The 20,791-nt window shown below is 43.4% G+C and overlaps 1 protein-coding gene across 2 annotated transcripts in view; it reads left to right on the top strand.

Moving 5' to 3' along the window:
* Positions 1-1,926: 1,926 nt before the first annotated feature.
* crispld1b (cysteine-rich secretory protein LCCL domain containing 1b) overlaps positions 1,927-20,791 on the top strand; it is a 92,476-nt gene continuing 73,611 nt past the window's right edge. Inside the window, exons 1-2 of one of the 2 annotated variants that reach the window (XM_072467532.1) lie at positions 1,927-2,430; positions 2,846-3,252. In XM_072467532.1, coding sequence (XP_072323633.1) covers positions 2,917-3,252 — 336 coding nt within the window. In that variant the 5' untranslated portion in view covers positions 1,927-2,430; positions 2,846-2,916. The remainder of the gene's footprint in view (positions 2,431-2,845; positions 3,253-20,791) is intronic. The other variant, XM_072467531.1, reaches the window with a different exon arrangement.

The following is a 20,791-nucleotide window of genomic DNA, read 5'->3' as shown; positions in this document are numbered from 1 at the left end:
TCTGCATGGATTGCTCTGCGTGAATTTCTTTGTGTGGATTGCTCTGTGTGAATTTCTCTGTGTGGATTGCTCTGCGTAGATTTCTCAGTGTGGATTGCCCAGTGTGGATTGCTCTGCGTGGATTGCTCTGTGTGGATTGCTCTGTGTGGATTGCCTTATGTGGATTGCTCTGTGTGAATTGCTCTGTGTGGATTGCCCAGTGTAGATTTCCCTGTCTGGATTGCCCTATGTGGATTTCCCTGTGTGGACTGCTCAGTGTAGATTTCCCTATCTGGATTGCCCTATGTGAATTGCCCTGTGTGGTTACGCTATGTGGATTTCCCCGTCTGGATTGGCCAGTTGTGGATTGCTGTGTAGATTGCTCTGTGTAGATTGCCTTATGTGGATTGCTCTGTGTGGATTGCCCTGTGTGGATTTCTCTGCGTGGTTTGCTCAGTGTGGATTGCTCTGTGTGGATTGCCGTGTGTGGATTGCTCTGTGTGGATTGCCCAGTGTGGATTGCTCTGTGTGGATTTCTCTGTGTGGATTGCTCTGCGTGGATTGCCCAGTGTGGATTGCCTTATGTGGATTGTTCTGGGTGAATTGCTCTGTGTGGATTGCCCAGTGTAGATTTCCCTGTCTGGATTGCCCTATGTGGATTTCCCTGTGTGGATTGCTCAGTGTAGATTTCCCTATCTGGATTGCCCTATGTGAATTGCCCTGTGTGGTTACGCTATGTGGATTTCCCCGTCTGGATTGGCCAGTTGTGGATTGCTCTGTGTAGATTGCTCTGTGTAGATTGCCTTATGTGAATTGCTCTGTGTGGATTGCTCAGTGTGGATTGCCAAGTGTGGATTTCTCTGTGTAGATTGCCTTATGTGAATTGCTCTGTGTGGATTGCTCAGTGTGGATTGCCTTATGTGGATTGTTCTGGGTGAATTGCTCTGTGTGGATTGCCCAGTGTAGATTTCCCTGTCTGGATTGCCCTATGTGGATTTCCCTGTGTGGATTGCTCAGTGTAGATTTCCCTATCTGGATTGCCCTATGTGAATTGCCCTGTGTGGTTACGCTATGTGGATTTCCCCGTCTGGATTGGCCAGTTGTGGATTGCTCAGTGTGGATTGCTCTGCGTGGATTGCTCTGTGTGGATTTCTCTGCATGGATTGCTCTGTGTGGATTGCTCAGTGTGGATTGCTCTGCATCGATTGCTCTGCGTAGATTGCACAGTGTGGATTGCCCAGTGTGGATTGCTTTGCGTGGATTGCCCAGTGTGGATTGCTTTGCGTGGATTGCTCTGTGTGGATGTCCCTCTGCGGGTTGCCCAGTGTGGATTGCCCTGTGTGGATTGTCCTGTGTGGATTGCCCTGTGTAGATATCCCTATGTGGATTGGTCTCTGTGGAGTCCCTCTGGATTTCCCTGTGTGGATGCTCTCTGTGGATTGCTCTCTGTGGATTTCCCTGTGTGGGTTGCCCAGTGTGGATTGCCTTCTGTTCATTGCCCAGTGTGGATTGAACTCTGTGGACTTCCCTGTGTGGATTGCCCTTGTCTCTGTGGGATCCCCTGTTTCTGTGGATTGACTTGTGTGGATTGGCCAGTTTGGATTGCTCTGCGTGAATTGCTCTGTGTGGATTGCCCAGTGTAGATGTCCCTGTCTGGATTGCCCTTTGTGGATTTCCCTGTCTAGATTGGCCAGTTGTGGATTGCTCTGTGTGGATTGCTCAGTTTTAATTGCTCTGCGTGCATTGCCCTGTGTGGATTATTCCAGTGTGGATTGCTCAATTTTAATTGCTCTGCGTGGATTGCTCTGTGTGGATTTCCCAGTGTGGATTGCTCTGTTTTAATTGCTCTGCGTGCATTGCCCTGTGTGGATTGCTCAATTTTAATTGCTCTGCGTGGATTTCCCAGTGTGGATTGCCCTGTGTAGATTTCCCTTGCCCAGTGAATTGCCCTATGTGGATTGCTCTCTGAGAATTTGTCTTTGTCTCTGTGAATTGGCCTGTGTGGGTTGTCGTGTGGCTGGCCTCGTGCAAATTGCCCTGTTTGGATTGCCGGCGGTGGATTTCCCCTGTCTGTGTGAGTTGTCGGGTGTGGGTGTGTGTGGATGTGTTCTTCTGGCTTGCTGCTTTCCTTTCTGGATGGTGTATGTGGTGAGTGAGCGCTTTGCGCCGCCGTGTGGGGCGCGGGTGACACGTCACTGTGCTGTGGATAAAGGCTGCGGCGGCGAGCTCGCTCCCCGCTCCCGGCAGCAGCGGCGGACAGAGCAGCACCGTACCGCCCCGAGCGGCCAGGCAACACCACCGCCAAGTCCATCCCCAACTCGCAGGAAAACCTCTCCAGCCGCACTCTGTTGTTTTCTTGATTAAAGCGTTACTGATACCTAACATCATTAAAGAAAACCCCATTATACATCAAAACTCAAGCAGGAGGTGTTGATTGTGTGAGGAGCGAAGGTAAGTGTCGCTCGAATTATTTACCAGGGACTGAGCACCAGTTGAAACGTTATAGCTAATTGTGTACCTCGGATTTCTGCTTCCCCTTGGCCAGGGGTGCAAGCTGTGGACTGACTGTCCCTCAGGCTGCACACCAGCAGCTCCAATGGACCAGACACTTCCGAACAGAATTCAATTTGCCCACTTGCTTGTTTTAAGCAAAAATCCAGGTGACTCCAGGTAGCTCAGACGGTCGGTGTTATGTTAATAATCTTATGCATCAATGGATGTCCACCTTTACTAGCGTCCTGGGTTGTCTCCATGGCAACGCAAGCGGCACACTTCCTCCCTCCGCAGGGGACCATTTACTTTTGTTATTTAGTAAATTAAGACGTTGTCCTTTCACCTGCAAATAGTGCACTTTTCATTATTTCAGCTTCAAATGTGGACGGGAGTTTGAGTGAAGTGTCTTGGAGTTAATCCCAGAGTATTTTGAGGGAATTCACCATGAAGTGTCCAAAGTTGGGATGGATAAGGCTGACCGCCCTGATACTCATTGCACAAGCAGCGGCGATGGTGAGCCCCAATGTTACTTCCCAACTGGATGTAACGTTGGCAACGTTTAAGGAAGACCGCAAACAACCCTTGGCAACTCAAATGAGCAACAATTTTACTAATGCTTTGGATTCAATCATGAGAAAATATATGGATCAAAATGAACAGCAGAAAACACCCAGAAGGGGGAAAAGATCTATCACAGATATTGATAGACAAGTAATCTTGGATCTTCATAATAAACTGAGGGGTCAGGTATACCCAAGTGCCTCTAACATGGAATATATGGTAAGTGCATACGTTTCCTGCTTTCAAGCATCATAAATGCTTAATTATTAAAATAAAAGTAAAACAATGTCGCTTGTTAGAGATTAGGGGCAAGAGTTTTTTAAAATTATTCCACTGGCATCATAGATTACCACTGTGCAAACCAAGCAGCACCTCCTGGTAAGGTGAAAACAAACAGTTGAAGTATTGTGCCAGCGTGTATGTTTCTACCTTTTTGAAAAGTCATGAAGTAAAATGAAAGTAACTATTATGTTCCTTTAGCAGGACCACGTGTCCTTTATGGCATTTAATTGCATTTGAAATTGTTCAGTGCAACATCGCATGCCATGGCCAGAATTGTCCTGGATTTCTCCAAAAACATTAGCCATAATATTTACCAAATTCCACAAAACCAAATAAAATTTGCCCGATTGTCTCAGTGCCAACTGGTTTATAGGCATAAAACCTGACATGGGAGAGAAAATACAGAAACATGCCATTCAGCCCAACCAGTTCATGCTGGTGATAATGCACCACTCGAGCCTCCTCCCAGTTTGCCTAATTTTATATCTACCAATCTATTCCCTTCTCCCGCAAAGGCATCTCAAGTTACACCTTGAGTCCTTGAGTTCATTTAGACAATTTGCATCAACCATTCCCTGTGATATCAAGTTCCACATTCCCACCATTCTTTGGGTAAAGAGCTTTACTCTGCATTCCCCTTTGGATTACTTGGTGGCAATCTTACAGGAAACATTCAGTCTCTATCCACTATATCAAAACATTTTTTTAATTTTAAAGACCTACCTTTGGTTACCCTTCAGCCACCTTTTTCAGGTGACAAGTATATCAACCTGTCAATCCTTCCTTGTTATGCATACCCACTCATTTCTACTATTATCCTTTGCACTTTCTCGAGTCCCTCTGTATCCATCATATAATATGGTGACCAGAACTGCATGCAGTACTGTAAGTGTGGTCTAACCAAAGTTTTATACAGATTTAGCACAACCTCAAATGGTCCACGAGCATAACCTTTCTTAATTTTGTTATATTCCTCTTGATATAAAGCCTAGTGCTTGTTTTTTTAAAGGCTATGCAAACTTGTGGTGCAATTTTTAGTGATTCAGTTATTTGTACCCTACAATCTCTTTTACTCCTCTACCCTACCTAGATTTCCACCTTCCAATTCTTCCTACCAAAATGTATTATGTATCACCCCTTTGTGTTGACCTTCATTTGCCAATTAAACTGCTCTGTTATCTTGTTATATAACTTCAAAATTAAGAACTGCAGTATTTTGTTTTAGAAACCTTGGGCAGCATTTTACAGGCCCTGGTAGTTTGGGAGGTCGGGAATGCGTAAAATTGAATATTGTTCCCGGCACCTGCCCCAACTGCAATTTTGTAAGTGATGGGGGAAGTATCAGGTGACCTAAGCCATGAGGCAATTGAGATGCTTAAACAACAGCCAATTAATGGCCACTTAAGGGCCTCCTCCCATCCCATTACAATGTTTCCTATGTCAGACGAAGGCCACCGCTGAGTGGGAAACCTGGCAGTTCTCGCTGCACACACTGCAGGCTGGCAAAGGGATGTGGGTTCCTCTTTTACAAGCTGCACCCCTGGGTCTGCTCCCCAATCCACCCAGGTTTCTTATCTTGACTGACCTGTCCACCCAAGCATCCAACCCCCTCGCCAGGAACTGCTTACTTCGCCTGCCAAATCCCCCACTCCTACCTCTCCGTCTGGTTCCAGCGAAGATCGCAGATGACTGGGTGCAGTCCCAGCAATGGCCTTGGTGTGCTGCTAGCCATTTGCTTGGTTGGCAGCTCTCTGAAGTGGGACTTTCTCCCTAGTTAATGCCCTTCATGTGCTAAATGGTTGCAGGCCAAACCACAGACCACTTGCCCCTGAAACCTATATTGTCGGTGCAGTGACCCGGGCTCAATGAAAAATTGTGACAAAAGCCAATTGCTACAATTCTGTTAATTTTGTTGCAGTTACATTATGTGCTCTGAGAATAATTGTGACATCTATTTTTTTAAAGTCTTAATTTCTACCATAAACACTGTTAGGGCAAAATATAAAAGCTCTGGAGTTCACAGGTATTTTGGGGAGGTGATGGTGTAATGGTATTGTCACTGGACTGGTAATCCAAAGACCCAGGGTAATGGTCTGGGGACGTGGATTCGAATCCCGCCACTGCAGGTAGTGAAATTTGAATTCAGTAAAAAATCTGGAATTAAAAGTCCAATGATGACCATGAAACCATTGTCGATTGCTGTAAAAGCCCATCTGGATCACTAATGTCCTTTGGGGAAGGAAATCTGCCATCCTCTCCTGGTCTGGACTAGATGTGATTCCAGATCCACAGTAATGTGATTGACCTAAAAAATGCCAATCAGTTTGTGGGCAATTGGGGAAGGACAATAAATGCTGGCTTTGCCTGCGATGCCCATATAATATGAAATAATTTTGAAAAAAGGTTGCTTATTATTTTTTTGTTACACTTTCACGAGCAGTACCGTGCTACTGGGCAGCACGGTAGCACAGTGGTTGGCACAGTTGCTTCACAACTCCAGGGTTCCAGGTTCGATTCCCGGCTTGGGTCACTGTCTGTGCGGAGTCTGCACATTCTCCCCGTGCCTGCATGGGTTTCCTCCGGGTGCTCCGGTTACCTCCCACAGTCCAAAGATGTGCGGGTTAGGTGGATTGGCCATGCTAAATTGACCTTAGTGTCCAAAAAATGTTAAGTGGGGGGTTACTGAGTAACGGGGATAGGGTAGATATGTGGGCTTCAGTAGGGTGCTCTTTGTAAGGGCCAGTTCAGACTCGATGGGCCAAATGGCCTCCTTCTGCACTGTAAATTCTATGATTCTATGAACTTACTTTGCCGTTTTGATTAGCATACCGTGTTTCTTGGTAGGAGTGAAATTACATATGTAATAAGCATGCAAATAGGGCCTTGTGAAATACCTGTTTGCTATGTTAATGAAGGCATTAATCCGTTTGAAATAAATGGGTTAACATACTTGATAAAATATTAGCCAGTGGAATTAAAATATTTGATACAAATACCATTCAGCATCATTTCATCAAGCAAAGCTTCTTCCAGAGTTTTAAAACCACTGTAGAACTTAATTGATGACTAGCACTAAAAAAGTGAAACTTTCTCTTTACGATAGTAGGCAAATTTTGAAGTAAAATTTCCTGTATGTTGGTGGAAGCCCTGAGGACACCTATTTGGCAGTGTAATAACCACACTGTGCTTTCACTTTCAATTACAAGAGGGAAATATATAACCGCACCGGCGTCATTTCCTCAATGAAGCAGCAAATTTCACAAAATTCCACTGCGTAGGAGAACAAGAGAGGAAACTACAGAGAGAAGGTCTGAATTTACAATGTTCCTTTCCAGTGCTCTCATTTTAACATTTTGGTTGTAGTACAGATGACTACAAAAAAACAAATGGACATGTATGCATTAGAAAAATAAGGGGTCGCTCATTTAAAACGGAGGAGACAAATGTTTTTCTCTGAGGGTCGTGAATCTTTGGAACTCTCTTCCTGAGAAGGCAGTGGAAAGAGAGGGTGGGATTTTCCAGCACTACCTGCCAGCGGGAGCTTCCAAGGAGCCGAAGTCAACCCCCACTATTGATTCCCTGGCGGCAAGATGGGCAAGCCAAACAAATTGCCATAGACTCTGGCAGGACTGGAAGTTCCAGTCGGTGGCCAATGGCGAGGCATTCCGGCACGGGAAAATCTGCTGCGGGATGTTTGGAGAATTCTGGCAAGTATCTTTGAATATGTTTATGGCAGAGGTGGATAAACTCTTGTTAAACAAGGCAGTAATGGGTTATCGGGGTCGGTGGGACACAGATATGAGATTAATATCCGATTCACCATCAAATTATTAAACAGCGAAGCAGGCTTAAGGGGCCAAATGGCTACTCTTGCACCTTGTTCGTATGAATGACTGTACTTTGTAATGTCACATCATTGCTGTCAAATAGAATTATTTAAAAAAAATTATCACACTGAATTTTAAGTCACAATACTAATATTGACTATTTTAATTGTCTATTTTACTAAATAAACACGTACGATGCACTTGCACACTTTCGGATTTATAAAGTTGACTGTAGTCCAGGCCGTGTTTACTAATTGTATCAATATACAGCCAGCTTGAATGCCTTTTCTAACTAGATTTTTAATTATATAATTTTCTTTACAATTGCCAATTAAAGATTGAACAGTGAGCAAATATTACAGGATCATCTTAGTTTAGTCCTCAATCAATATGTATGTGCCTTAGACTTCAGTAATTTACATGTATTCTTGCCTGCATGAAGGTAACTTAAAACGACCAGAAGCGAGCAGATTTCCCGATAAATAAATGAAGTGAGGCCTCATGTAAGCGATAACTAGTTTATCTTGCAGCTGTTCTTTCCAACAATCCCTTACTTCACATTTAATAGCATAAAGGTATGTCTCTATGTGGTAAACAAACGTTGAGACATTGACAAACTTCTTGTGATTTCATTAATCTAACAAAGTGCAGGAACTGCCATTCTTGCTGTTAGCATAGCTTAAACTTCTCCGTGTCTATTCAGCCGTGTTTAGGTTGACACAAATACTCAGTTGAAAAGAAATTCAGACTTTGGAAACAAGCTGCCATACTCTTCTGAGATTCTGAGATTATCATAATCTGAGATTCTCCAGCATTTTCTCTTTCGTTTCAGATTCCAGCATCCGCAGTAATTTGCTTTTATGCCGTACTCTTCCATCTGTTTCTCACTCTTTTTTTGAATACAATTTGATAAATTAAAGAAGCATACAAACCAATAACTTAATTGTAAGTATTGTAAAATAGAAATGTGTAAAGCAAAAACACGCCATGAGAATTAACACGTGAATGTGTTTGAATGAAATTCCTTTCACATTTATTTCAAAATGGGTGTTAAATGATTAAGGGTACAATTAAAGTTGAGTGTCGAAAGATATAAAATGACAGCGGATGTTCTCCAAACACAGATCACATACTCTCTGCATTCTAATCAAAATTCCTAGAGGGTATTGATTGTATGGTACTTCTACAGGCACGCATATACATCAATGCAAGGTCACAGTATCATTCAGGAGTTGGGACCCACATTGACTCCAGAAGACCCTCAAGTTGCGAGTACCCCTCTGGATGGCTGTTTTAATTGTTTGGATTTTAACATTTAAGAAGTATTAAGATGACTGGATCTGTTGGATGCTTTGCTTGGATAATTTTCTGACTTTGTTGTGGATGAGGCTGTGCTAGAAATACAGACTTAAACTGCGCATAATTTTCCAACTGTTTAAATTGTTAGTTGGAAAAAGGAAAATTTGGAAAAAGGAAAATTGTGTGCAATGTCCACTCAAATTTCTAGTGTGCACTCCAGGCAGGACTACTGATGCCAGGAGCATAAGTGAGAAAATTACTCCTTATAAACTTAATTCAGAAACTTCTTAGTGACTCAGAATTTCCCAGAGTTTGGTGCCATTGAAACAGCAGCAGCACATTTCTCCCATTTCCATTGTAGCACAAATTCGAAGTCCTCGGAATCTGTGGCGGGAGTTATGCCATTATTTATACTGTGCAATAATTTAGTGGGATTTTGACTTTGCTGCACAGATGCTCTCACTGAAACTGTGCAGAATAATTATCATTGCTCCGCTGCCCAAGTTAGGTCCATGATGATTGCACATTTCCTGGCATTATGCCAATATTCTTGTTGCAATCACTTTGACTGAAAAATAATGGTCAAAGTGAATGTCTTGGGATTCAGGATTTAAAAGTAGTTGATTAAAACCAAATAAAATCTTTGTTTTTCTTTGTGCTCTTTATTCTCAGCTATAGCCTATCAAAACACACTGCGGATGGTGGGGGGAAGAGGGGGACGGTATTGGTGGTGTGGAATTGTTGGTGTCACACTGCTTTAAACTGCTAGTTCAGAAGAAGCAGTAAAACCAGCTGAAGGGCAAAGTTCCCTGTACTCTTCAGCAACAGTTCACCTGAATGTATACATCAAAAAGGATCTCCCTTATGGCCCATAAAAATGACCGGACAGTTGTTTCTCAAAACACATTCATTACTGTGGCAATCAACTGATTTAAAAGAATAAGAAATAAAAGACATGCTTTTACTGGCATGCGCATAGTTTGTGAGAGGAAAATATACTCCACAGTTGAAAGTTGCAACATGAAGTCAAAGGCATGCGTACAAATGCTAGTTTTTGATCAAAGCATGCCAACAGCATTCATTAGTTTTTCAGATTGATTATTCCAAAGATGAAAAGAAAAACCATGAATACTGAAAATATTAAATAAAGGTGCAAAATACTGTGAATACACATAATAAATTAGTTACACATGGGTGGGGTTAAAACTGAGAGCCATTACACCCTCCCCTAGAAATTAATCTGTTGATGTTGATTGAAATACAGACAGCATGCCAACTTCATGTTCAACTGGGTTTTTTTGTAATCAGTGTTAATTGTTCATTGTTTGCACACATTAGCTGGGGGGCCCAAAATCATTTTCTTCCGAGTCATATTTCAAGTTAACCTGTTATGCTTAAAGTAAGCCTGCACTCTTTAAGGATAGATGCATTGTTGTAGGTTATGGCAATATGCAGGAATGAATCTGGCCTTGGAAATATTGAAGAGTGGCACAACATAGGAGAGGGCAGTATCCAAGGTTTTTGGACACGGCATTGAAGAGACCTTGGTGGAGGAGTGAAAAGTAGGTTTCTGCCCCATATCCATAGGAGGCCAGGGGATGCGTCAGGCACATGCTGAAAAGACAGGTGGGAGTATATAGCCATAGAGGTCAATGCCAAGATTCTTTCCCCACGGGCTTGGATTCAGTGCTGCAAGATGTTAATTGGCCACAATGAGTCGTCGAGGTCGTTGAATGAATCTTCAAATACCATATCCTACCAGCTACACCACTAGCCTCAGAAACTGCACACCACACCCACATCATTCCTACCAACAATCTCTATCAATCGGGTTCAAGCCTAACTTTCACAGGTACCTCAACATCTTTGCACAAGCCTCATACCCACATTTCACAACTTGCATACACCATTCAACATTGACTGCCACATCACCAACAGGTTACACAGCTCTCACTGACACAGTTTTCTGTCTCTTCCAGCACAGGATGCACAGACTCGAAGGCAGCAGGAAATAACTGCTTCTTTTATCTCCGTTGCCCACAGCACAGCCTTGCTCTTTTGCTACTTTCGGACACTCAAGTGCAATTAGCCAGGTAGCAGAGGAACAACAAGAAGACAATGGTGTGGGAATGGGAGTGTAGTGGCTATTTTAATGAATTAATTATCGGAAGGACTGAATTACTGAACCAGAGGCATGAGTTTATCTGAAGAATTTAAATTCAGTTCATGAATTAAATCTGGGATAAAATAAATGCAGTAATGGTGACCACCTAACTACTGGATTGTGGTAAAGACTCATGTGGTTCATCAATGCTTTTTAGGGAAGAAAATTGCTCCCTTCACCTGTTATCGTCTTTAAGTCACTCCAGACAATGTAGCAATGTGGTTGATTCTTAACTAGTCTATGAAGGTGGATCACCACCACCTCCCTGAGGGAAGTTAGTGATGGGCAATACCTGCTGGCCTTATGAATAATGTATATATCCTGCAAATGGTGTCTAGTGGTCTAGCGAGTGGTTTCCCTCGGGGATCAGTGTTGGGCCCACAATTGTTCACAATTTACATAGATGATTTGGAGATGGTGACCAAGGGCAATGTGTTCAAGTTTGCAGACGACACTAAGATGAGGGGTAAAGCAAAAAGTGCAGAGGATACCGGAAGTCTGCAGAGGGATTTGGATAGGTTAAGTGAATGGGCTAGGGTTTGGCAGATGGAATACAATGTTGACAAATGTGAGGTTATCCATTTTGGTAGGAATAACAGCAAAAGGGATTATTATTTAAATGATAACATATTAAAACATGCTGCTGTGCAGAGAGACCTGGGTGTGCTAATGCATGAGTCACAAAAAGTTGGTTTACAGGTGCAACAGGTGATTAAGAAGGCGAATGGAATTTTGTCCTTCATTGCTAGAGGGATGGAGTTTAAGGCTAGTGAGGTTATGCTGCAATTGTATAAGGTGTTAGTTTTTTGAAGAATAAAGGGATTAAGGGTTATGGTGTTCAGACTGGAAAGTGGAGCTGAGTCCACAAAAGATCAGCCATGATCTCATTGAATAGCGGAGCAGGCTCGAGGGGCCAGATGGCCTACTCCTGCTCCTAGTTCTTATGTTCTTAAATGATTAACAAAAGGTGGACCTTCAATCAATTTCACACTCCCATTCACCCGCTCTGATACTGACATTGAATAACATAGAGGATACCTTAGAGGTGGAACGGCGAACGTGAGTGCCAAGGAATGGGGATAGGATTGTGCAAGCTAGCTCATCAGAGGGAGAGGTCGCAATGGGGTTCTACTGCAGAAGATTAGATGAGAACTTTGGGGTAGCCTACAGAAGAATGCTGAGCCTTTGGGCCTAGAAGGCCTGACGTCAGCCTGCACCATCTCGATGGTGGGAGCATAAACTTTGTCATCTTGGCATAGGACAACAGGTTTGCACTCCATGGAACCATTATCAGGTCCCAAAGGTAGCATCTCGGACACCCTAGTGATCTGTCAGAAGACAGATTGCTGGACCTCTGTGCCATCTTGCAAACCCCTATGAACACTGGTATCCACAGCCATGATGGCAGGAATTTAAGCTTACATGATTGTACTCTGTACTTCCTCTGTCACATTCAGGCTGCGGGTGGCTGCTGCTTGGGTTGTAATGGAACCTGAGATATTGGTCATCAATGCGTTGAGTGTCTTTAAGACAGAAGTTGATAAATTCTTGATTTCTCGAGGAATTAAGGGCTATGGAGAGAGAGCGGGTAAATGGAGTTGAAATCAGCCATGATTGAATGGTGGAGTGGACTCGATGGGCCGAATGGCCTTACTTCCGCTCCTATGTCTTATGGTCTTATAAGTGAATTGATGGCATGATCTCCCTGCTCTATATAATTCCAGTGGATGTTAATTGCACACTGCTAAGGTCTTCATCAATATGGTGTCCAGTGCAATTTGTAGCACAAATGTGCGCACATTCATCGGACACCATTTTGTGCCCCAAAAGCACTTGCAACACCCAAACAATGGGTTGTACTGAGCCTAATTTGATGCCCAAGCTATTAGCAATTTTTTTTAGAGAAACATTTGTTCACGTGTTCATATCCTGGTCTAAGTCTATGAAAGCGTGGTTGACACGCAGATAATGTTTCCAGGATCTGAAAAGTGTGGAATAAACAGTAGATTGACCTCACTGGTAGTTTTAGTCTGGGAAAAGTAAGTAGAACCGAGTGCCCTCATGGATGAAAAATAAACAGCTACATCCCTTGAGGCAGAAAACTGTTGAATGATTGAAATGCAAATGATGTGCAATCATGAATGAAAAGTCTTGGATAGGAAACAGGCTCAGATCACAAAAGGTTTCTTCATTTTGTAATGTGGACTAGTCTAGAAACAGATTCCAATTTCTTTCCAAGTGGCACAGCTACAATTTTAGTCGGATTACATAGTCCTTGTTTACTGGTTGTAATTTGTAAAACCTATGCATGTTAAATTAACAGTAAGATTGATCTTATAACTATTCCATTGAACTCAACAGTATAGGTAATTAAATAATAAGGTTGGGACTGTGTTGTCACAGCTGTTAAAATAAATGGCCAGCATTAGGTACATGGATACAGGGTATTATTATAGCATCAACTTCACAGATAAAGAGGCACAGAGAAGGAAGGAAAAGTCATGTTCGTTTTTGTTTATTTCCTCATGGGAGCATTTGAATTTTCAGGAGCAGGAAGCAACCATTAGATACAACAAATCTGTCCCTTTCTTTGGGTGATTCAACCCATGTAAAAATCTGTATTCGTTGGAGAGAATGTACTCCGCACAGAACGAGCATAGGAAAGGGAGAGACAAAGAGAAAAGTCAGAACCCAAAGTCTAGGAATGAAAATCAAGGGTGTGAAAATCTAAAGTGAGAATTTATGCATCTTAATAATACTTTTGGTTTGTAATAGGGAAGAGACTGCACAGATGATGCTGGAAATCAAAAACATTCAGGGTGTCCAACACCACGGTGACTATCTGATACTGCAAAGATAAACTTAAGAGAACACAATTTCCTTTTGTAATAAAAGGTAGACATAAATATAAATAGTTAATGAAGATTACTGCAAGGAATTTAAGCAGTCTGCCAAAAAAATGTGAAAATGAAGATTTCTCCAATCATGAAAATAATCTAAGTTTTTGCAATCTACCTATGACAGCGACTAAAGAAACGCTCCAATTCACTTCACCAATAGAGATAGACAGGGAAACTAACACTAAGACTAATAGGGGGAAACTGGGGTTGGGGAGTAGCAGAAAGGTTAGTTGCAAAGATTTGGGTTTTGGGTGTCGTCTGTATGAATCTGAAGAAAGTGTTTGATAAGTTACCACATATAGGGCTGGCTAACAAAATTGAGGCTTGAATGCATTTGGATAAAATATTGGCTTATGGACAGAAGGCAATGAGTCATAGTAGTAGTTGTTTTTCGGACTGGAAGATGGGAAACAATGGTGTCTCTCAAGAATCAGTGCTCGCATTGCTGTTTTTTTTGTTGCTATATAAAAGTGACTTGGAATATGGTGCAAAATTTCAAAATCTGCCAATGATACCAAACTTGGATGAAAGGCAAACAGTGACGATGGACGTGAATTGTCTGCAATAGGACATAGATAGGCTAGTAGAATGGGCAGACAACTGTTATTCGGAATTTAATACAGAAAAGTGTGAGGTAATGAATTTTGGTAGAAGGGATGGGAAGAGGCAATATAGACTCAATGGCACAATTTTAAAGAATGTACAGGGGCAGAGGGATCTCGCAGGTGTATGTGCATTGATCTTTGAAGATAGCGGGACATATCAAGAGAGTGATTAGCAAAACATATAGGATCTTGGCTTCATAAATAGAGGCAAATGGAAGCAGGGAACCTATGCTGAACCTATTCTGTTCTGGTCACCACACTTCCAGGAAAGATATGAAGGCCTTTGTGACGGTGTAGAGGAGATTTAGCAGAATGGTTCCAGGGATGGATGGGGTTAGTCACAAGGTTAGGTTAGAAAGGCTGGGGTTGGTCTACTTGGAGCAAAGGAAATTGAGCTGAAACTTGAAAGTAGTGTACAAGATTATGACCTGCTTAGGTGAGGTAGACAAGGAAAAGCTCTTCTCAATAGCTGATGGAACAAGGACTTGGGTGCAAATGATGTTGGCAAGAGTTGAAGGGGGAATGAGAAGAAGAACTTTTTTTTGCAGTGAATGATAATGACCTGGAACCCATTGCCCATGAGAGTAGTGGATGCAGAAACAATCAACGATTGCAAAAGCGACCTTTGAAAGAAGCTGGCATGGTCTCAATGGGCAGAATGGCTGCCTTTTGTGCTGTAAGTGGCCCGATGACGCATATCCAATAAAAGATACTGGGCACAAAATTGAATGCTTCAGCACCCTAAGAAGTGACACAATGGAAGCCTAGAGTTGCTTTGCTGGGGCATCATGCAATGCTGAATATCCTATGCAGCCCATGCAGGAAAATGGTGCATGCGTGAGCAGCCCCCTCTGTACATAAAATCATAGAATTTACAGTGCAGAAGAAGGCCATTCGACCCATTACCGGCTCTTGGAAAGAGAACCCTATTTAAGCCCACACCTCCACCCTATCCCCGTAACCCAGCAACCCCATCTAACCTAAGGGCAATTCCATGGCCAATCCATCTGACCTGCACATCTTTGGACAGTGGGAGGAAACCGGAGCACTCGGAGGAAACCCACGCAGACACAGGGAGAACGTGCAAACTCTGCACAGACAGTGACCCAAGCCAGGAATCGAACCTGGGACCCTGGAGCTGTGAAACAACAGTGCTAACCACTGTGCTACCATACCAATGTGGTTAGAGTAAGGAAAAATTGTTGGAAACTAAGAGGGAAGAGGTTTAGGTGAAGGGAGATTTAGTAATCCACAAATAAAAGTTAAGACAATAGAAGAATATATTGATATTGGTAAACACTAGCTGTGTGGGACAGGAAGGGACAGGGATTTGAACAGCAATAGTGCAGGGAATAAGGTCTAAGCAGGTAATAGCAATTAAAAAATTAAATTGAATCATTTTTTTCTGAATGTGTCATGTGAAATTGAATCCACAATAAGATAGCTGAACTAGTGGAACAAAAGAGATATATAGTTTAGATGTAGTCGTCATTATAATACATGGTTACAAGGTGACCAACATTGGGAAATAATTATTCTAGGGCACTGTAAGGAGCCTTCCTGTTGATTTTCTTATTTTCCTTACTTTATTTTTGCTGTTATCATTTGGATCCATGGATGCTTAATGGACAAATATCTTTAAGTCAAGCAGCAGACAGAATGAGGAATTCAAGAAGTTGCAACATAGTATATGGTGCTGCTAGCTTTCAGAAAGCTGTGAATGTGTGTTATCCTGATATTACAAAAGCCAATCTACTAATGCAGTGCTAGGATACCAAATTTGGACCATGCAGGTTCAGGAAAATTTGGCATTCACTCAGCAAACAGCAACGTTTGAAACTGCGAGGTGGGATCTGAACCTGTATTTCTTAAAGGGCCAGTGACGCAGTTTTGCTGGTAAAGTAATTTTTAGGAACTTCTGCTGTCACCAACTGCCTGGAAATACTCTGAAGTGTTTTGGGAAGTGTTGTGGGTTTTTTGGATTTGACCAGGGTTGTGGTTACAGGAATGACACTGACTTGTCTACACAAACAGATTTGGGTTCAGCAGTGTCAATGCCTCTGGCTCTATAGCACAACAGGGAGATGAAGCGGCTGCAAAGAGGGGAAAGCTCTGCGCAATGCCCTCTGCCAACTTGAAGCTGGACTCCTCCATACACCTTGACAGAGACAGGAGGTCGCCTGGCAGGCCAGTCAATGTACCCATCATTGTGGTCTACATACTGCTCCATCCTCTTTAGCAGACCTCATGTGTTATCTGGCTGTCCATGGAGCAGCCAAACAAACCATCCTCTCACCCTGATCTGGCTGCAGGCCACTTATGCTTGAATGACTCACTCACTCGAACCCAACTCTATTCCACCCTCAGGTATGAGAAGAGACAATATCAAGTTGGCGGCTGCAGAGTCAGGTCAAGTGACGCGGCCTCGTCATTAATTCAGTGTTTTACCTCTCCGTTATATTTTGGCCTGCTGTAGCTGGGCAGTTGACAGTAAGAGCAGGAAATCAATGAAGGCTTCAGATGATGGAAGGAGAGGGGTGGGGTGGGAAGTAAGGAATCCATGATTACACGTTTTGCAACTTGATCGCCATGCCCATGAGCAGGATGAAGGTGAGCTGGGAGTTGAGAAAGGGCATAAGACAGGAACACACTATCATGTTCTATGTCCGCAGCAAAGCCTGTCACTCCAGCCTCCGTTTCTGAGAACCATCGCCTCTGAGGGACTCAGGAAAAGCAGGCACCTTTATCCTCTGCCATTTCTGCTCTGTTCCTTTCTACTGTTGGACATTCTGACCCCTCTCTTGCAAGACAAAATGGTAATGTTTGTGTAACATTGTTTGGACAATATTCCTGCTGAAAGTAGGTTTAGGCTGCGAGATGAGTGTGAGGTTGGCAGCATTGGTAGAGGTGTGATGGTTCAAGAATCTGGATGTTAGGTATGAGTCCTGAGTACCAAGGAGTGCTGCTGGGTGAGTGATGGGGCAGTGGTGTACTTAGCAGCGTGAGATATTGGTGTTGTGGTGGGTAGGAGAAATCATTCTTTGCCCACATATGCGAGGTCATTCGACATTTGTGGAACTGCTGCCCGGTTAGGGTTAACATGAATCCAGACACTGGAAATTTTATACAATATTGTTCAAGACCTATTTTAACCATTCGATCTTACTGTGTCGCTGTCAGTTCAACTTCTCAAACTTTCCTCCTTTAATGTACTCAGTCTCTCTCTATTTCACTTACAGCACCTCCAATCACTACTGTATACAGGTCAAGATTGCTTTGTCTCAGTCCAAGGCCCTTGTCGACTGGGACAACCGCCTGGGCATCATGGTAGCATAGTAGTTAGCACAGTTGCTTCACAGCTCCAGAGTCCCAGGTTCGATTCCCGGCTGGGCCACTGTCTGTGTGGAGTCTGTACGTTCTCCCCGTGTCTACGTGGGTTTCCTCCAGGTGCTCCGGTTTCCTCCCACAGTCCAAAGATGTGTGGATTAGGTGGATTGGCCATGCTAAATTGACCTCCGTGTCCACAAAATGTAAAGTGGGGGTTTCTGGGTTACGGGGATAGGGTAGATACATGTGCTTCAGTAGGGTGCTCTTTGTAAGGGCTGGTGCAGACTCGATGTGCTGAATGGCCTCCTTCTGCACTGTAAATTCTATGATTCTATGACTGTACCTGCTGCTGTCTCTCTCAATTAGTCTAATATTCCTTTGCATTCTGTTCCAAGCCTTCCTGAGTTTCTGGTTCCTCATCTCCTGCAGTCACATTTCATCTCCCAGTTACCCATTCTCTGAATTTTCTTCTGTATTTTCTTGGTTATGTATCCTTGAACTCACTTCTTCACTTTCCAATTAATATTTCCCTTCAGACTCTGCCACCGCTTATTGATGTTTTTATTTCCTGCGGCCAATTTTGCTGCACGAGCATTCCTTTTCCCAATGGCTCTTTTTGTGTTGCTTTCCCTTATTATCCTCCTTTCTGCTTTTCCTTAGTTTCCTGTTCATGTCCACCCTCCAATGGCTGCGTAAAAACTCATGGGTGCATGGTGGCACAGCAGTTAGCACTGCTGCCTCACAGCACCAGGGGTCCAGGTTTGATTCTGGCCTTGGGTGCCTGTCTGAAGTTTGCACGTTCTCCCCGTGTCCACATGGGTTTCCTCCGGGTGCTCTGGTTTCCTACCACACTCCAAAGCTTTGCAGGTTGTATTGATTGACCATGCTAAATTGCCCCTTAGTGTCCAAACGTTAGGTGGGGTTATGCGGATAAGGCGGGAGAGCGGGCCTAGGTAAAGTGCTCTTTTGGAGGGTTGGTGCAGGTTTGATGGGCTGAATATCCTCCTCCTGTGCTGTAGGGATTCCATGATATCTTCTATAATACATTAAGCAATCCTGAAGATAACTTTATAAATTATAATTTTATTTATCCACCTGCTTAGCATAATGAAGAGGATAAAAATAAGATGATATATCCCTTTAAACAACATTCTCACCGGATCATGGCAGAAAAATATTCCATGGGCGGGATTCTCCCATCGGGCGGCTAAGTGTCGGCGCCGGCGTAAAAACGGGAGTGTTTTACTCCGGCATCGGTGCCCGTTATGGAACCCCATTCTCTGGCCCACAGGGGGCTAGCATGGCACTGGAGCGGCCCATGCTGCTCCAACTGCCGATCCCGGCGTGAACCCGGCACCGCAGGTTCCACGCATGCGCAGATGGGCGCGGTGCCAACTAGCGCATGCGCAGTGGCCATCTTCCCCGTGCCGGCCCCGACACCAAATGGCGCAGGGCTACAGGAGCCGGCGTGGAGGAAAGGAGGCCCCCAGCCAGAGAGGCCGGCCTGCCAATCGGTGGGCCCCGATCGCGGGCCAGGCCACTACTGGGCCCCCCCACCGGGTTCGGACCCCCCCCCCCCACAGCCACCCCCGGACCCTTCAACGCCGAGGTCCCGCTGACTCAGAGGATGTTAGAATGGCGCCGGCGGGACTCGGATTTTATGTGACGGCTGCTCGGCCCATGTAAAAGAGACACTAAATCAGGCCCAATGTGACCATTCCTGTACTCTCAAAGCATTTAAAATCTATGATATGGGAACCAATGTCTGTGCCCACGTATAAACAAGCATTCATAGAGCTCCCTTACATTCTATTGGTCTGAACAGAAAACAAGTGTTATTTTCATAGAACAGTTACAGCACAGAAGCAGGCCATTCAACCCATTGTGTCCATGCCAGCTCTCTTCACGAGAAATTTAGCTAGTTTCCCTCTCCGATTCTTTTTGCATAGCCCAGCAATTTTATTTCTCTTAATGTGCTCATCCAAATCCCCTTTCAAAGTTATAATTGAACCTACATACAACACAACAAATTGTAACCACTCGCTGCATAATAAAAAAAATCCTTGTTTAACTTTTGGTTCTTTTTCCTATCGCTTTAAATCTGTGTCCTCTAGTTCTCAACCCTTCTGCCAATGAGAACAGATTCTGTCTGTCAAGACCCCTCCTGATTTTGACTACCTATATGTTTTGCCATCCTTGGATAGTTCACGGTCAATTCCAGCCCCCACTTGACCTGGAGTCACAACATAATTTAAATTAACTCTTAATTTTAAAAATACCCAAAGTCTTTGTTCCTTGGCTGTCCAATAACTGAAGTCACTAGCATTGTAAATTTAAACATAATTAACTTTCTTATTAATAACAATAACTACAATTAAATAGGCAACAAATACAACTGGTTAGCTGCTATCTAATTTCTAATCCCCCCTCTTTAATTTTCCCCTCCCTCTGCACACACACAAGACAAACAAACGGGGGAAAGAGGGGTGTAAAATGAGATCCGAAAAGTAGAAGGATAACAGTCTCTGTTTCAGATGGACGTCTGGCAGTTAGATTTTTCTTCAGCCTAGACTTCCAGTTGGATGTCTTTGCTTCCAGTCTGTAATGGATTTCACTGTAGGTTCATCAGAGTCTCGATACTTCTTTGCAGCCTCAGAAACAGCAGGGAGTAAACATTTGGGAGAGAGAGCAACACACAACCTCTCCTCTCAGCGTGCAGGAACTTTCTGCTGGGTTCTCAGAAAACGCCCCACCTGGTAGGACTCAAACAGTGTCTATTGCCGGGCAGAATATGATCCTTGGTCAATCCATTGGCCACCAGCCAACCAATCAAACTAAATCCCTCCAATCTCTCTGATGCCTTAAAGTATAAGTTCTTCTGTTTAAAAACCTAAATCTTCATAGCACATTGTAGTATTTTGCAACCTTTGAGTTCGTCACTTCCACTACTCAACTTAAAGGTATGTTTACATTAAAGATCCATGGACCAATTAATGACAAAATAAAATAAATCGGAAATAAAGGAATGAACAGGAACGGCCTTTACATTTATCAAATCTCCTCTTTTCAAGAACAATCCCAGCTTCTCCAATCCATCCAGATAACTAAAGTCCAACATTCTGAGAACCATTCTGGTAAATCTTTTCTGCACAATCTCTAAAGTTTTCACATGCACTTTAAAGTACAGTACCCAGAATTGGGCACCACACTCCAATTGAACCTTTTAATCTTTTTGCTTTTGTACTCTATGCCTTTTTAACCACTTTCTCATCATGCCTGCCATCTTTAAAGGCAGCCTATTATTCTAGTTTGCCTGCCAATCTTTGATTCTAATTCCATATGAACACACAAATT

Source organism: Scyliorhinus torazame, chromosome 11 (assembly GCF_047496885.1).
Source record: "Scyliorhinus torazame isolate Kashiwa2021f chromosome 11, sScyTor2.1, whole genome shotgun sequence".
Classification (NCBI taxonomy): domain Eukaryota; kingdom Metazoa; phylum Chordata; class Chondrichthyes; order Carcharhiniformes; family Scyliorhinidae; genus Scyliorhinus; species Scyliorhinus torazame.
The sequence above is the reverse complement of the archived record's forward strand: the minus strand, read 5'-3'. Positions and strand labels throughout refer to the sequence as shown.